This window comes from Panulirus ornatus, chromosome 6, assembly GCF_036320965.1.
Source record: "Panulirus ornatus isolate Po-2019 chromosome 6, ASM3632096v1, whole genome shotgun sequence".
NCBI classification, from domain to species: domain Eukaryota; kingdom Metazoa; phylum Arthropoda; class Malacostraca; order Decapoda; family Palinuridae; genus Panulirus; species Panulirus ornatus.
This window is the reverse complement of record NC_092229.1, coordinates 1,077,087-1,089,533: the sequence shown is the minus strand read 5'-3', so window position 1 is coordinate 1,089,533 and position 12,447 is coordinate 1,077,087. Positions and strand designations below refer to the sequence as shown.

The following is a 12,447-nucleotide window of genomic DNA, read 5'->3' as shown; positions in this document are numbered from 1 at the left end:
ATTCATGACTTTTTCCTTTCACACACTTTTCCAAAGACAGTCACCAGCTTCTGCAGTTCCTCACTAGAATCTGCCACCAGTGCTTTATCATCAGCAAATAACAACCAACTTACTTCCTAGGCCCTTTGACATCCCAAACAGACCACATTCTTGCCCCTCTTTCCAAGGCTCTTGTATTTACCTCCCTCACCATCCCATCCATAAATAGATTAAGTGAGCACCCATGATGACATCAATTACCCCTGTTACAGACCAATATTCACTTGGAACCATTCACATTCCCCTCTTCCTGCTCTTACGCATGATTTACACCCATGATAAAAACTTCTCACTGCATCTAGCAGCTTTCCTCCCACAGCATATATTCTTAAGTCCTTTCCCAAAGCATCTCTATGAACCCTATCATGTGCTTTCTCCAGATCCATAAATGCCACATACAAAGCCATCCGTTCTAAGTATTTCTCACACATTCTTAAAAGCAAAAGCCTGATCCTTCCTTCCTGTACTTCTGAAACCACACTCTTCCTGCCTAGTCTGATGCTCTGTACATGCTTTCACCTCTCTGTCAGTATCTTCCCATACAACTCACTAGGTATACTCATATACCTCTGTAGTTTGAACACATATTGATCTACATTGTCTTTTGTACATTAGGACTATACATGCATTCCGCTAATCCTCAGACATCACACCATAATCCATACATACATTGAAAATCTTTACCAGCCATTCAACAACACAGTCACCCCCATTCTTGATATATTCAACTGTCAGTACTACCCTCTCCAGCCACCTAGCCACATTCATGTTACACAAGGCTTTCACCACTCTTCCCTCTTCCCTAAACCAATCTCTATGACTCTCACTTCTGCCAGTCTATCATCAAACATATTGATCAGTCCTTTGAAATACTAGATTCCTCATGTCATCACTACATGTTATCACTTCCTTTTTTGCCCCTTCACCGATGTTCCCATCATTTTTCTTGTCTAGCAGATGGGGGTTGATATGCTCTGAAATTGTACGTGTGACATGATACCTCAGGAGTGCTGGTATGCCTGTGCTCCCAGATGACCATTGAGTACTCATCATAGGAGTGTGTTACTGGATGGGAGTAATTTATGATTTACTTATGTATTTACTGTCTCACAGTATAGGGAGATATTGTTACTGCTCCTGATATATGGCTTATGTAATAATGTATCATAAATGGGCCATGGTTGCTGTGCATGATTCGTTTTGACGCTTCATTGACATCATATAATTGAATTGTATGACCTAATCTAACCAAACCTCTCAAGAAGTATGGGAAACTGTTGTCACCCATTACAATGAGAATCACAGCATTCCTGACATTTTCTAGCGGGTTGGTGTCCACCGGAATACTGTCTCTCTGTGGATCAGGTGATACTGCAAGACTGGGGTTCCTACTGATTGGCAGCAGAGCGGCCAGCCTCATAGCACTACCCTGGAGAAAGACCAGATTCATTGGTTTTATTTGTAATCATGCTTTAATGTAGGGTAAATATGTGTAACCATTGGTGTAAAACAAGAAAAAATTTTACTGATATCTGGTGGTAGGGACTGCTCTTACTTGTAGTATTTCATTTAAAACTAGGCCATAGCAGCTGCTACTGATGATGACCATTCACAAATATTGCCAACATATGTGATGACCTGAGCCAGCAATGCAGCACTCAGTCCGAAACCAGCATTACTCCACTGTGCATCATGGATGTATAGTGGCATGCAAGCAAATGTCGAGTGAATGCCAAATGGAGGTCAGAGTGGAATATGCACTTAAGACAGCTTCTGGAACAGAGTAGTGTTTTGTGACAAAAAAAACACATTTTGTACTGACTGTCCTACATGTAGACAATATGTTTGGTGGATAGTCAACAACGGGTGTAGCTCTTTTTTGCAGTACATCAGCGTGTGTCCATGTATGTCTGTTTGCTCCTTTGATTATATTATATTACAGAATTATTTTCTGACAGAAAGAGGGGCAAGTATGAAGTCTGTTGGGGATGAGAGAGCTTGGTAAGTGAGTCAGTTGTTTTTCGCTGATGATACAGCGCTGGTGGCTGATTCATGTGAGAAACTGCAGAAGCTGGTGACTGAGTTTGGTAAAGTGTGTGGAAGAAGAAAGTTAAGAGTAAATGTGAATAAGAGCAAGGTTATTAGGTACAGTAGGGTTGAGGGTCAAGTCAATTGGGAGGTAAGTTTGAATGGAGAAAAACTGGAGGAAGTAAAGTGTTTTAGATATCTGGGAGTGGATCTGGCAGCAGATGGAACCATGGAAGCGGAAGTGGATCATAGGGTGGGGGAGGGGGCGAAAATCCTGGGAGCCTTGAAGAATGTGTGGAAGTCGAGAACATTATCTCAGAAAGCAAAAATGGGTATGTTTGAAGGAATAGTGGTTCCAACAATGTTGTATGGTTGCGAGGCGTGGGCTATGGATAGAGTTGTGCGCAGGAGGATGGATGTGCTGGAAATGAGATGTTTGAGGACAATGTGTGGTGTGAGGTAGTTTGATCGAGTAAGTAACGTAAGGGTAAGAGAGATGTGTGGAAATAAAAAGAGCGTTGTTGAGAGAGCAAAAGAGGGTGTTTTGAAATGGTTTGGGCACATGGAGAGAATGAGTGAGGAAAGATTGACCAAGAGGATATATGTGTCGGAGGTGGAGGGAACGAGGAGAAGTGGGAGACCAAATTGGAGGTGGAAAGATGGAGTGAAAAAGATTTTGTGTGATCGGGGCCTGAACATTCAGGAGGGTGAAAGGAGGGCAAGGAATAGAGTGAATTGGATTGATGTGGTATACCGGGGTTGACGTGCCGTCAGTGGATTGAATCAGGGCATGTGAAGCGTCTGGGGTAAACCATGGAAAGCTGTGTAGGTATGTATATTTGCATGTGTGGACGTATGTATATACATGTGTATGGGGGTGGGTTGGGCCATTTCTTTCGTCTGTTTCCTTGTGCTACCTCGCAAACGCGGGAGACAGCGACAAAGCAAAAAAGAAAATAATGTTCTCGACTTCCACACATTCTTCAAGGCTCCCAGAATTTTCGCCCCCTCCCCCACCCTATGATCCACTTCCGCTTCCATGGTTCCATCCGCTGCCAGATCCACTCCCAGATATCTAAAACACTTCACTTCCTCCAGTTTTTCTCCATTCAAACTCACCTCCCAATTGACTTGACCCTCAACCCTACTGTACCTAATAGCCTTGCTCTTATTCACATTTACTTTTAACTTTCTTCTTTCACACACTTTCCCAAACTCAGTCACCAGCTTCTGTAGTTTCTCACATATATATATATCTTTCTTTCTTTCTTTCAAACTATTCGCCATTTCCCGCATTAGCGAGGTAGCGTTAAGAACAGAGGACTGGGCCTTTGAGGGAATACCCTCACCTGGCCCAATTCTCTGTTCCTTCTTTTGGAAAATTAAAAAAAAACGAGAGGGGAGGATTTCCAGCCCCCCGCTCCCTCCCCTTTTAGTCGCCTTCTACGACACGCAGGGAATACATGGGAAGTATTCTTTCTCCCCTATCCCCAGGGATAATATATATATATATATATATATATATATATATATATATATATATATATATATATATATATATATAATATATATATATATATTTTTTTTTTTTTTATACTTTGTCGCTGTCTCCCGCGTTTGTGAGGTAGCGCAAGGAAACAGACGAAAGAAATGGCCCAACCCCCCCCCCATACACATGTATATACATACGTCCACACACGCAAATATACATACCTACACAGCTTTCCATGGTTTACCCCAGACGCTTCACATGCCTTGATTCAATCCACTGACAGCACGTCAACCCCGGTATACCACATCGCTCCAATTCACTCTATTCCTTGCCCTCCTTTCACCCTCCTGCATGTTCAGGCTCCGATCACACAAAATCTTTTTCACTCCATCTTTCCACCTCCAATTTGGTCTCCCTCTTCTTTTCGTTCCCTCCACCTCCGACACATATATCCTCTTGGTCAATCTTTCCTCACTCATTCTCTCCATGTGCCCAAACCACTTCAAAACACCCTTTTCTGCTCTCTCAACCACGCTCTTTTTATTTCCACACATCTCTCTTACCCTTACGTTACTTACTCGATCAAACCACCTCACACCACACATTGTCCTCAAACATCTCATTTCCAGCACATCCATCCTCCTGCGCACAACTCTATCCATAGCCCACGCCTCGCAACCATACAACATTGTTGGAACCACTATTCCTTCAAACATACCCATTTTTGCTTTCCGAGATAATGTTCTCGACTTCCACACATTCTTCAAGGCCCCCAGAATTTTTGCCCCCTCCCCCACCCTATGATCCACTTGCGCTTCCATGGTTCCATCCGCTGCCAGATCCACTCCCAGATATCTAAAACACTTCACTTCCTCCAGTTTTTCTCCATTCAAACTCACCTCCCAATTGAATTGACCCTCAACCCTACTGTACCTAATAACCTTGCTCTTATTCACATTTACTCTTAACTTTCTTCTTCCACACACTTTACCAAACTCAGTCACCAGCTTCTGCAGTTTCTCACATGAATCAGCCACCAGCGCTGTATCATCAGCGAACAACAACTGACTCACTTCCCAAGCTCTCACATCCCCAACAGACTTCATACTTGCCCCTCTTTCCAAAACTCTTGCATTATATATATATATATATATATATATATATATATATATATATATATATATATATATCTTTCAAACTATTCGCCATTTCCCACATTAGCGAGGTAGCGTTAAGAACAGAGGACTGGGCCTTTGAGGGAATACCCTCACCTGGCCCAATTCTCTGTTCCTTCTTTTGGAAAATTAAAAAAAAACGAGAGGGGAGGATTTCCAGGCCCCTGCTCCCTTCCCTTTTAGTCACCTTCTACTACTCGCAGGGAATACGTGGGAAGTATTCTTTCTCCCCTATCCCCAGGGAATACTATCTTAGATATCTAATATATTTATATGTAAGTTTCCAGATTACACCTGCTCTGGGTTACACCATGAGTGAAATGTAACATTTGACAAGGCTGTATCATTTTAAGTACAGTCTCATCAAAGAACATTTCTGAGCAAGTGGTGGTAGTTCAGTCTCTGGCTGCAGAAGGAATCTCTTGCAGAAATTGACACTGGGGTAATAAATTATAGACATCTTTAATATGGCTATATCATTATCAGTTAACAGAGTAGTTTAGTTACAAAACTTTTTGCTTCATCAGTCTATCCTGTCCACCTACTGAATGTAGTGCAGTCTTGGGCTGCAGGAACTCCTAAAAAAGTAGTAGTGGGAGCCCTGGTTGTGGATAAGGGGCTCTGGTTTTGGTGTAGTATACATGACCGAGCAAATGTGACCATTTATCTTATTTCCTACTTGTTCGCCATTTCCTGTGCTAGCGAGGTAGCACAAAGGATAGACAAAGAACGACCTTCACTCTCGTCCATTCTCTAGTTGTCGTGTAATGCACCAAAAGCATAGCCCCCTATCCACAACCAGGGTCCACAGACCTTTTCATGCATTTCCCCGTCTGCTTCATATGCTCTGGTCTAGCCCAGTGACAGGATGTCGCCCTCTGTAGACCAAAGCGATCCAATTCACTGTGGAAACCCTTCACCCTCCTGCATGTTCAGACCTTATGCACTCAAAATCTTGTTCACTTTCTTCTTGCTCTATGAGTTCCTTCTATTTTTTGGAGGCATATGCAACACACAGGAAGCTGGCCATGTCCATTGGTCAGGACCTTGGGTCATAAAGTGTAATGGAGTGTGTGTATGTGCGTCTATGAGCAGAAAGGGCTGGGCAAATGAATAGTAGGTGTTCTGTATTTTCTATGCAGCAGTTGCATTAAGGGATATGCTGGTGTCCTTTGCAGTGTTGTCCAGTGTAGATGGTTGTGTTACATGTTTTTAAGGGGAAATGTGGCTTCTGATGGATGTATGGCTGGTAGGCACTTGTTTAATGGCATTTAGTTGTTATTAAAGTGAGTATGCATTTTGGCAGTGTTGTACTTCCAGCAGGTAGGGGATCAGTGAGTAGAGGTTACTCATGTGTGAGAAAGGGAAAGTTTTTTATATTGAGCTAGTGCTGGTGGTTACGTGTAAAGGGGTATGGGTGCTGCAGCAGAGATCTAAGTAGACAGTGATTGTTCAAAGTGCTCTATTTTCTGTGGTTTATATATATATATATATATTTTTTTTTTTTTTTTTTTGCTTTGTCGCTATCTCCCGCGTTTGCGAGGTAGCGCAAGAAAACAGACGAAAGAAATGGCCCAACCCACCCCCATACACATGCCTTGATTCAATCCACTGACAGCACGTCAACCCCGGTATACCACATCGCTCCAATTCACTCTATTCTTTGCCCTCCTTTCACCCTCCTGCATGTTCAGGCCCCGATCACACAAAATCTTTTTCACTCCATCTTTCCACCTCCAATTTGGTCTCCCTCTTCTCCTCGTTCCCTCCACCTCCGACACGTATATCCTCTTGGTCAATCTTTCCTCACTCATTCTCTCCATGTGACCAAACCATTTCAAAACACCCTCTTCTGCTCTCTCAACCACGCTCTTTTTATTTCCACACATCTCTCTCACCCTTACGTTACTTACTTGATCAAACCACCTCACACCACACATTGTCCTCAAACATCTCATTTCCAGCACATCCATCCTCCTGCGCACAACTCTATCCATAGTCCACGCCTTGCAACCATACAACATTGTTGGAACCACTATTCCTTCAAACATACTCATTTTTGCTTTCCGAGATAATGTTCTCGACTTCCACACATTCTTCAAGGCTCCCAGAATTTTCGCCCCCTCCCCCACCCTATGATCCACTTCCGCTTCCATGGTTCCATCCGCTGCCAGATCCACTCCCAGATATCTAAAACACTTCACTTCCTCCAGTTTTTCTCCATTCAAACTCACCTCCCAATTGAATTGACCCTCAACCCTACTGTACCTTGCTCTTATTCACATTTACTCTTAACTTTCTTCTTTCACACACTTTACCAAACTCAGTCACCAGCTTCTGCAGTTTCTCACATGAATCAGCCACCAGCGCTGTATCATCAGCGAACAACAACTGACTCACTTCCCAAGCTCTCTCATCCCCAACAGACTTCTTACTTGCCCCTCTTTCCAAAACTCTTGCATTCACCTCCCTAACAACCCCATCCATAAACAAATTAAACAACCATGGAGACATCACACACTCCTGCCGCAAACCTACATTCACTGAGAACCAATCACTTTCCTCTCTTCCTACACGTACACATGCCTTACCTCCTCGATAAAAACTTTTCACTGCTTCTAACAACTTGCCTCCCACACCATATATTCTTAATACCTTCCACAGAGCATCTCTATCAACTCTATCATATGCCTTCTCCAGATCCATAAATGCTACATACAAATCCATTTGCTTTTCTAAGTATTTCTCACATACATTCCTCAAAGCAAACACCTGATCCACACATCCTCTACCACTTCTGAAACCACACTGCTCTTCCCCAATCTGATGCTCTGTACATGCCTTCACCCTCTCAATCAATATCCTCCCATATAATTTGCCAGGAATACTCAACAAACTTATACCTCTGTAATTTGAGCACTCACTCTTATCCCCTTTGCCTTTGTACAATGGCACTATGCACGCATTCCGCCAATCCTCAGGCACCTCACCATGAGTCATACATACATTAAATAACCTTACCAACCAGTCAACAATACAGTCACCCCCTTTTTTAATAAATTCCACTGCAATACCATCCAAACCTGCTGCCTTGCCGGCTTTCATCTTCCGCAAAGCTTTTACTACCTCTTCTCTGTTTACCAACTCATTTTCCCTAACCCTCGCACTTTGCACACCACCTCGACCAAAACACCCTATATCTGCCACTCTATCATCAAACACATTCAACAAACCTTCAAAATACTCACTCCATCTCCTTCTCACATCACCACTACTTGTTATCACCTCCCCATTTGCGCCCTTCACTGAAGTTCCCATTTGCTCCCTTGTCTTACGCACTTTATTTACCTCCTTCCAGAACATCTTTTTATTCTCTCTAAAATTTAATGATACTCTCTCACCCCAACTCTCATTTGCCCTTTTTTTCACCTCTTGCACCTTTCTCTTGACCTCCTGTCTCTTTCTTTTATACGTCTCCCACTCAATTTCATTTTTTCCCTGCAAAAATCGTCCAAATGCCTCTCTCTTCTCTTTCACTAATACTCTTACTTCTTTATCCCACCACTCACTACCCTTTCTAATCAACCCACCTCCCACTCTTCTCATGCCACAAGCATCTTTTGTGCAATCCATCACTGATTCCCTAAATACATCTCATTCCTCCCCCACTCCCCTTACTTCCATTGTTCTCACCTTTTTCCATTCTGTACTCAGTCTCTCCTGGTACTTCCTCACACAAGTCTCCTTCCCAAGCTCACTTACTCTCACCACCCTCTTCAGGTACCCATTTTTTCAACCAGCCCCTAAGGGGGGATGAAATGCTTGGTTGAGTGTGGACTAACTGATCTAACCAGGACTCATACCTCTGTGCTTTGCCCTGGGTGGCCAGTGAATGCTTCATGGTCAGGAATGCTAACAGCTACACCATGGGAGTCCATTTCTGCAGGAGTCTCTTAGTCATCCTTTCCCAACTCACCCTCTCCATATGTTCAAACCACCTCAGCACACCCTCTTCAGCCCTCTCATACACATCCCTCTTACTTCCGCACCTCTCTGTTAGCTTATCGTATCTTATTTGATCAACCCATCTTACACCATGTATTTTCTTTAAACATTTCATTTCCTACACATACACCCTATTCATTACAGTTTTATCCAAATCCCATGTCTCATGTCTATATAGTACCAGTGGGACTATTATGCCATCTAACATACCCATCTTTGCCCTTAAAGAGAGTTACCTTTGTTTCCACACACTCGTCACTTTTTTCTGTTTGTAGTCATATCCACTCCCAGGTGTCTATAACACCCTTATTTCATTAAATCTCTCCATTCAAACCCATGTTCCAAGTAATCTCTTTTCAGACACTCTACCAAACTCAAACACCAAATTCTGCATTTTCTCACTCAAATCTTTCATCAACACTGAATCATAAGCATACAGCAGCTTACTCACCTCTCAGACCCCCCACCCTCAGCAGACTGAATAAGTGCGCCTCTCTCCAAGATGCCTTGATTCACCTCCCTTGCCTGCTACTTTCCTTCATTTTCTCTGCCTCCTTACATGATCTAACAAGCCCCCAGGTAACCTTCTCACAGGCCATAACATACACACTACTTATCAGATTTTTACTTACCAGGGACATATCAGTAATGTTCTTGCCCATGTTTTCCTCTCTGAGTCTGTTCCTTGTGTAATTATGGGTGATTTTACATTTAAAGTTTTACTTGCAACACTAATATTTACTGAAGTTTTTGATGGAATGATATTTTTTGTTTTAGAATTAATGATGAATTGGAATCTTTTAATGTATTTCAGATTCCCAGCGTAACCCTTAATGCCACTGCAACAAAGTTTCACCCTTGTAGTAATGAGCAGTTTGATGAAGGAGAGGTGAATGTTTGGCCTACAGGTAAGATTATGTATCACATAACCTTAATTTTTATGACCTTTTTATGCAATAGAATATTTTATCTCATATTATTCCAGTTGTTTCTCATCTGTTAGTCCATTGCACCTGAGGCTTGTTTTGAAAAGAAAGTCATTCAAAAGCCCTCTTATTTTCCTGTAGAAGATTTTTTTCGTCGTACTTGATTGCCATTTCCTGCATTAGTGAGGTAGCACCAGGAATAGACAAAGACTGCATCCACTGACATCCATTCTCTAACTGTTATGTGTAATGCACCGAAACTACAGCTACATATCTCCAGCCAGGCCCCACATACCTTTCCATTGTATACTATGGATGCTTCACATGCCTTGGTTTAGTCCAATGGCAGCACAGTGATGCCAGTATACCACATAATTCCAAGTCATGCTATCCCATGCACACCTTTCATCCTCCAGCATGTTCAGGCTCCACTTGCTCCAAAGCTTTTCTGCACCATCCTACCATCTCCAGTTTGGTCTCCCCATTTTCCTTGTTCCCTCCACTTCTGACGAATATGTCTTTCCTAACATTGTTCTTTTGCCAGACAGTTATTTTACAATTGATGATTAATATAGTGGGACAGGGTTCTGAATTAAACATCGTTTAGGGTAGTGACTTCAGATCAGGTTCTGTTACTGATGAATTAATTTTGAATCTTCACAGCAAAGATAAGAAAATTTGATTTAGCTTTATGTTAAGAATTGCTTTTCATACTTGATCCCCATTCCCCACCGCAGTGAGGTAGCACCAGAGACAGACGAAGAAAGGCCACATCCACTCACATTCATTCTATAGCTGCCATGTGTGATGTACTAAAACCATAGCTTCCTATCCACAACCATATGGTTTACCCTTGACACTTCACTTTCTCTGGTTCAGTCCCTTGATAGATCATTGACCCAAGTAAACCACATCATACCAATTCACTCTGTCCCATGCACACCTTTCATCCCCCTGCATTTCCAGGCCCTGGTTGCTCAAAACCTTTTTTTACTCTATGCTTCCATCTTCAGTTTGGTCTCCTTGTTCCCTCCACTTCTAACACATATATCCTCTTTGTCAACCTTTCTCCAGATGAGCAACCCATTTCAACACACCCTCTTCTACTTTTTGAACCAAGCTTTTTTTTTTTTTATCACACATCTCTCTTACGTTTCATTACTTAATACATCAAACCTCCTTACACCTCAAACATTTCATTTCCAACACAACCACCCTCTTCTGCACAGCCTTATTTGTAGGCCATGCCTTGCATCCATGTAATATTGTTGGGACTACTGTTTCTTGAAGTATATCTATTTTTGCCCTCCATGATAACATCCTATCTTTCCACACATTCCTCAGTGCTCCCAGAACCTTTACCCCCTCCCCCATCCTATGACTCTCTTCCACTTCCATGATTCCATTTACTGCCATGTCCACTCCCAGGTATCTAAAACACTTCACTTCCTCCAGTTTTTCTTCATTCCAACTTGCATCCCTGTGAAGCTGTCCTTCATCCCTGCTAAACCTAATAACCTTGCTTTTATTCATGACTTTTTCCTTTCACACACTTTTCCAAAGACAGTCACCAGCTTCTGCAGTTCCTCACTAGAATCTGCCACCAGTGCTTTATCATCAGCAAATAACAACCAACTTACTTCCTAGGCCCTTTGACATCCCAACAGACCACATTCTTGCCCCTCTTTCCAAGGCTCTTGTATTTACCTCCCTCACCATCCCATCCATAAATAGATTAAGTGAGCACCCATGATGACATCAATTACCCCTGTTACAGACCAATATTCACTTGGAACCATTCACATTCCCCTCTTCCTGCTCTTACGCATGATTTACACCCATGATAAAAACTTCTCACTGCATCTAGCAGCTTTCCTCCCACAGCATATATTCTTAAGTCCTTTCCCAAAGCATCTCTATGAACCCTATCATGTGCTTTCTCCAGATCCATAAATGCCACATACAAAGCCATCCGTTCTAAGTATTTCTCACACATTCTTTAAAAGCAAAAGCCTGATCCTTCCTTCCTGTACTTCTGAAACCACACTCTTCCTGCCTAGTCTGATGCTCTGTACATGCTTTCACCTCTCTGTCAGTATCTTCCCATACAACTCACTAGGTATACTCATATACCTCTGTAGTTTGAACACATATTGATCTACATTGTCTTTTGTACATTAGGACTATACATGCATTCCGCTAATCCTCAGACATCACACCATAATCCATACATACATTGAAAATCTTTACCAGCCATTCAACAACACAGTCACCCCCATTCTTGATATATTCAACTGTCAGTACTACCCTCTCCAGCCACCTAGCCACATTCATGTTACACAAGGCTTTCACCACCTCTTCCCTCTTCCCTAAACCAATCTCTATGACTCTCACTTCTGCCAGTCTATCATCAAACATATTGATCAGTCCTTTGAAATACTAGATCTCCTCATGTCATCACTACATGTTGTCACTTCCTTTTTTGCCCCTTCACCGATGTTCCCATCATTTTTCTTGTCTAGCAGATGGGGGTTGATATGCTCTGAAATTGTACGTGTGACATGATACCTCAGGAGTGCTGGTATGCCTGTGCTCCCAGATGACCATTGAGTACTCATCATAGGAGTGTGTTACTGGATGGGAGTAATTTATGATTTACTTATGTATTTACTGTCTCACAGTATAGGGAGATATTGTTACTGCTCCTGATATATGGCTTATGTAATAATGTATCATAAATGGGCCATGGTTGCTGTGCATGATTCGTTTTGACGCTTCATTG

General features: G+C 42.4%; 1 protein-coding gene across 1 annotated transcript in view; it reads left to right on the top strand.

Annotated features, from left to right (window-relative positions):
* LOC139749260 (uncharacterized) overlaps window positions 1-12,447 on the top strand; it is a 481,728-nt gene that overhangs the window by 286,978 nt on the left and 182,303 nt on the right. The window contains exons 28-29 of the mRNA XM_071662996.1: window positions 1,982-2,009; window positions 9,517-9,647. Coding sequence (XP_071519097.1) covers window positions 1,982-2,009; window positions 9,517-9,647 — 159 coding nt within the window. The remainder of the gene's footprint in view (window positions 1-1,981; window positions 2,010-9,516; window positions 9,648-12,447) is intronic.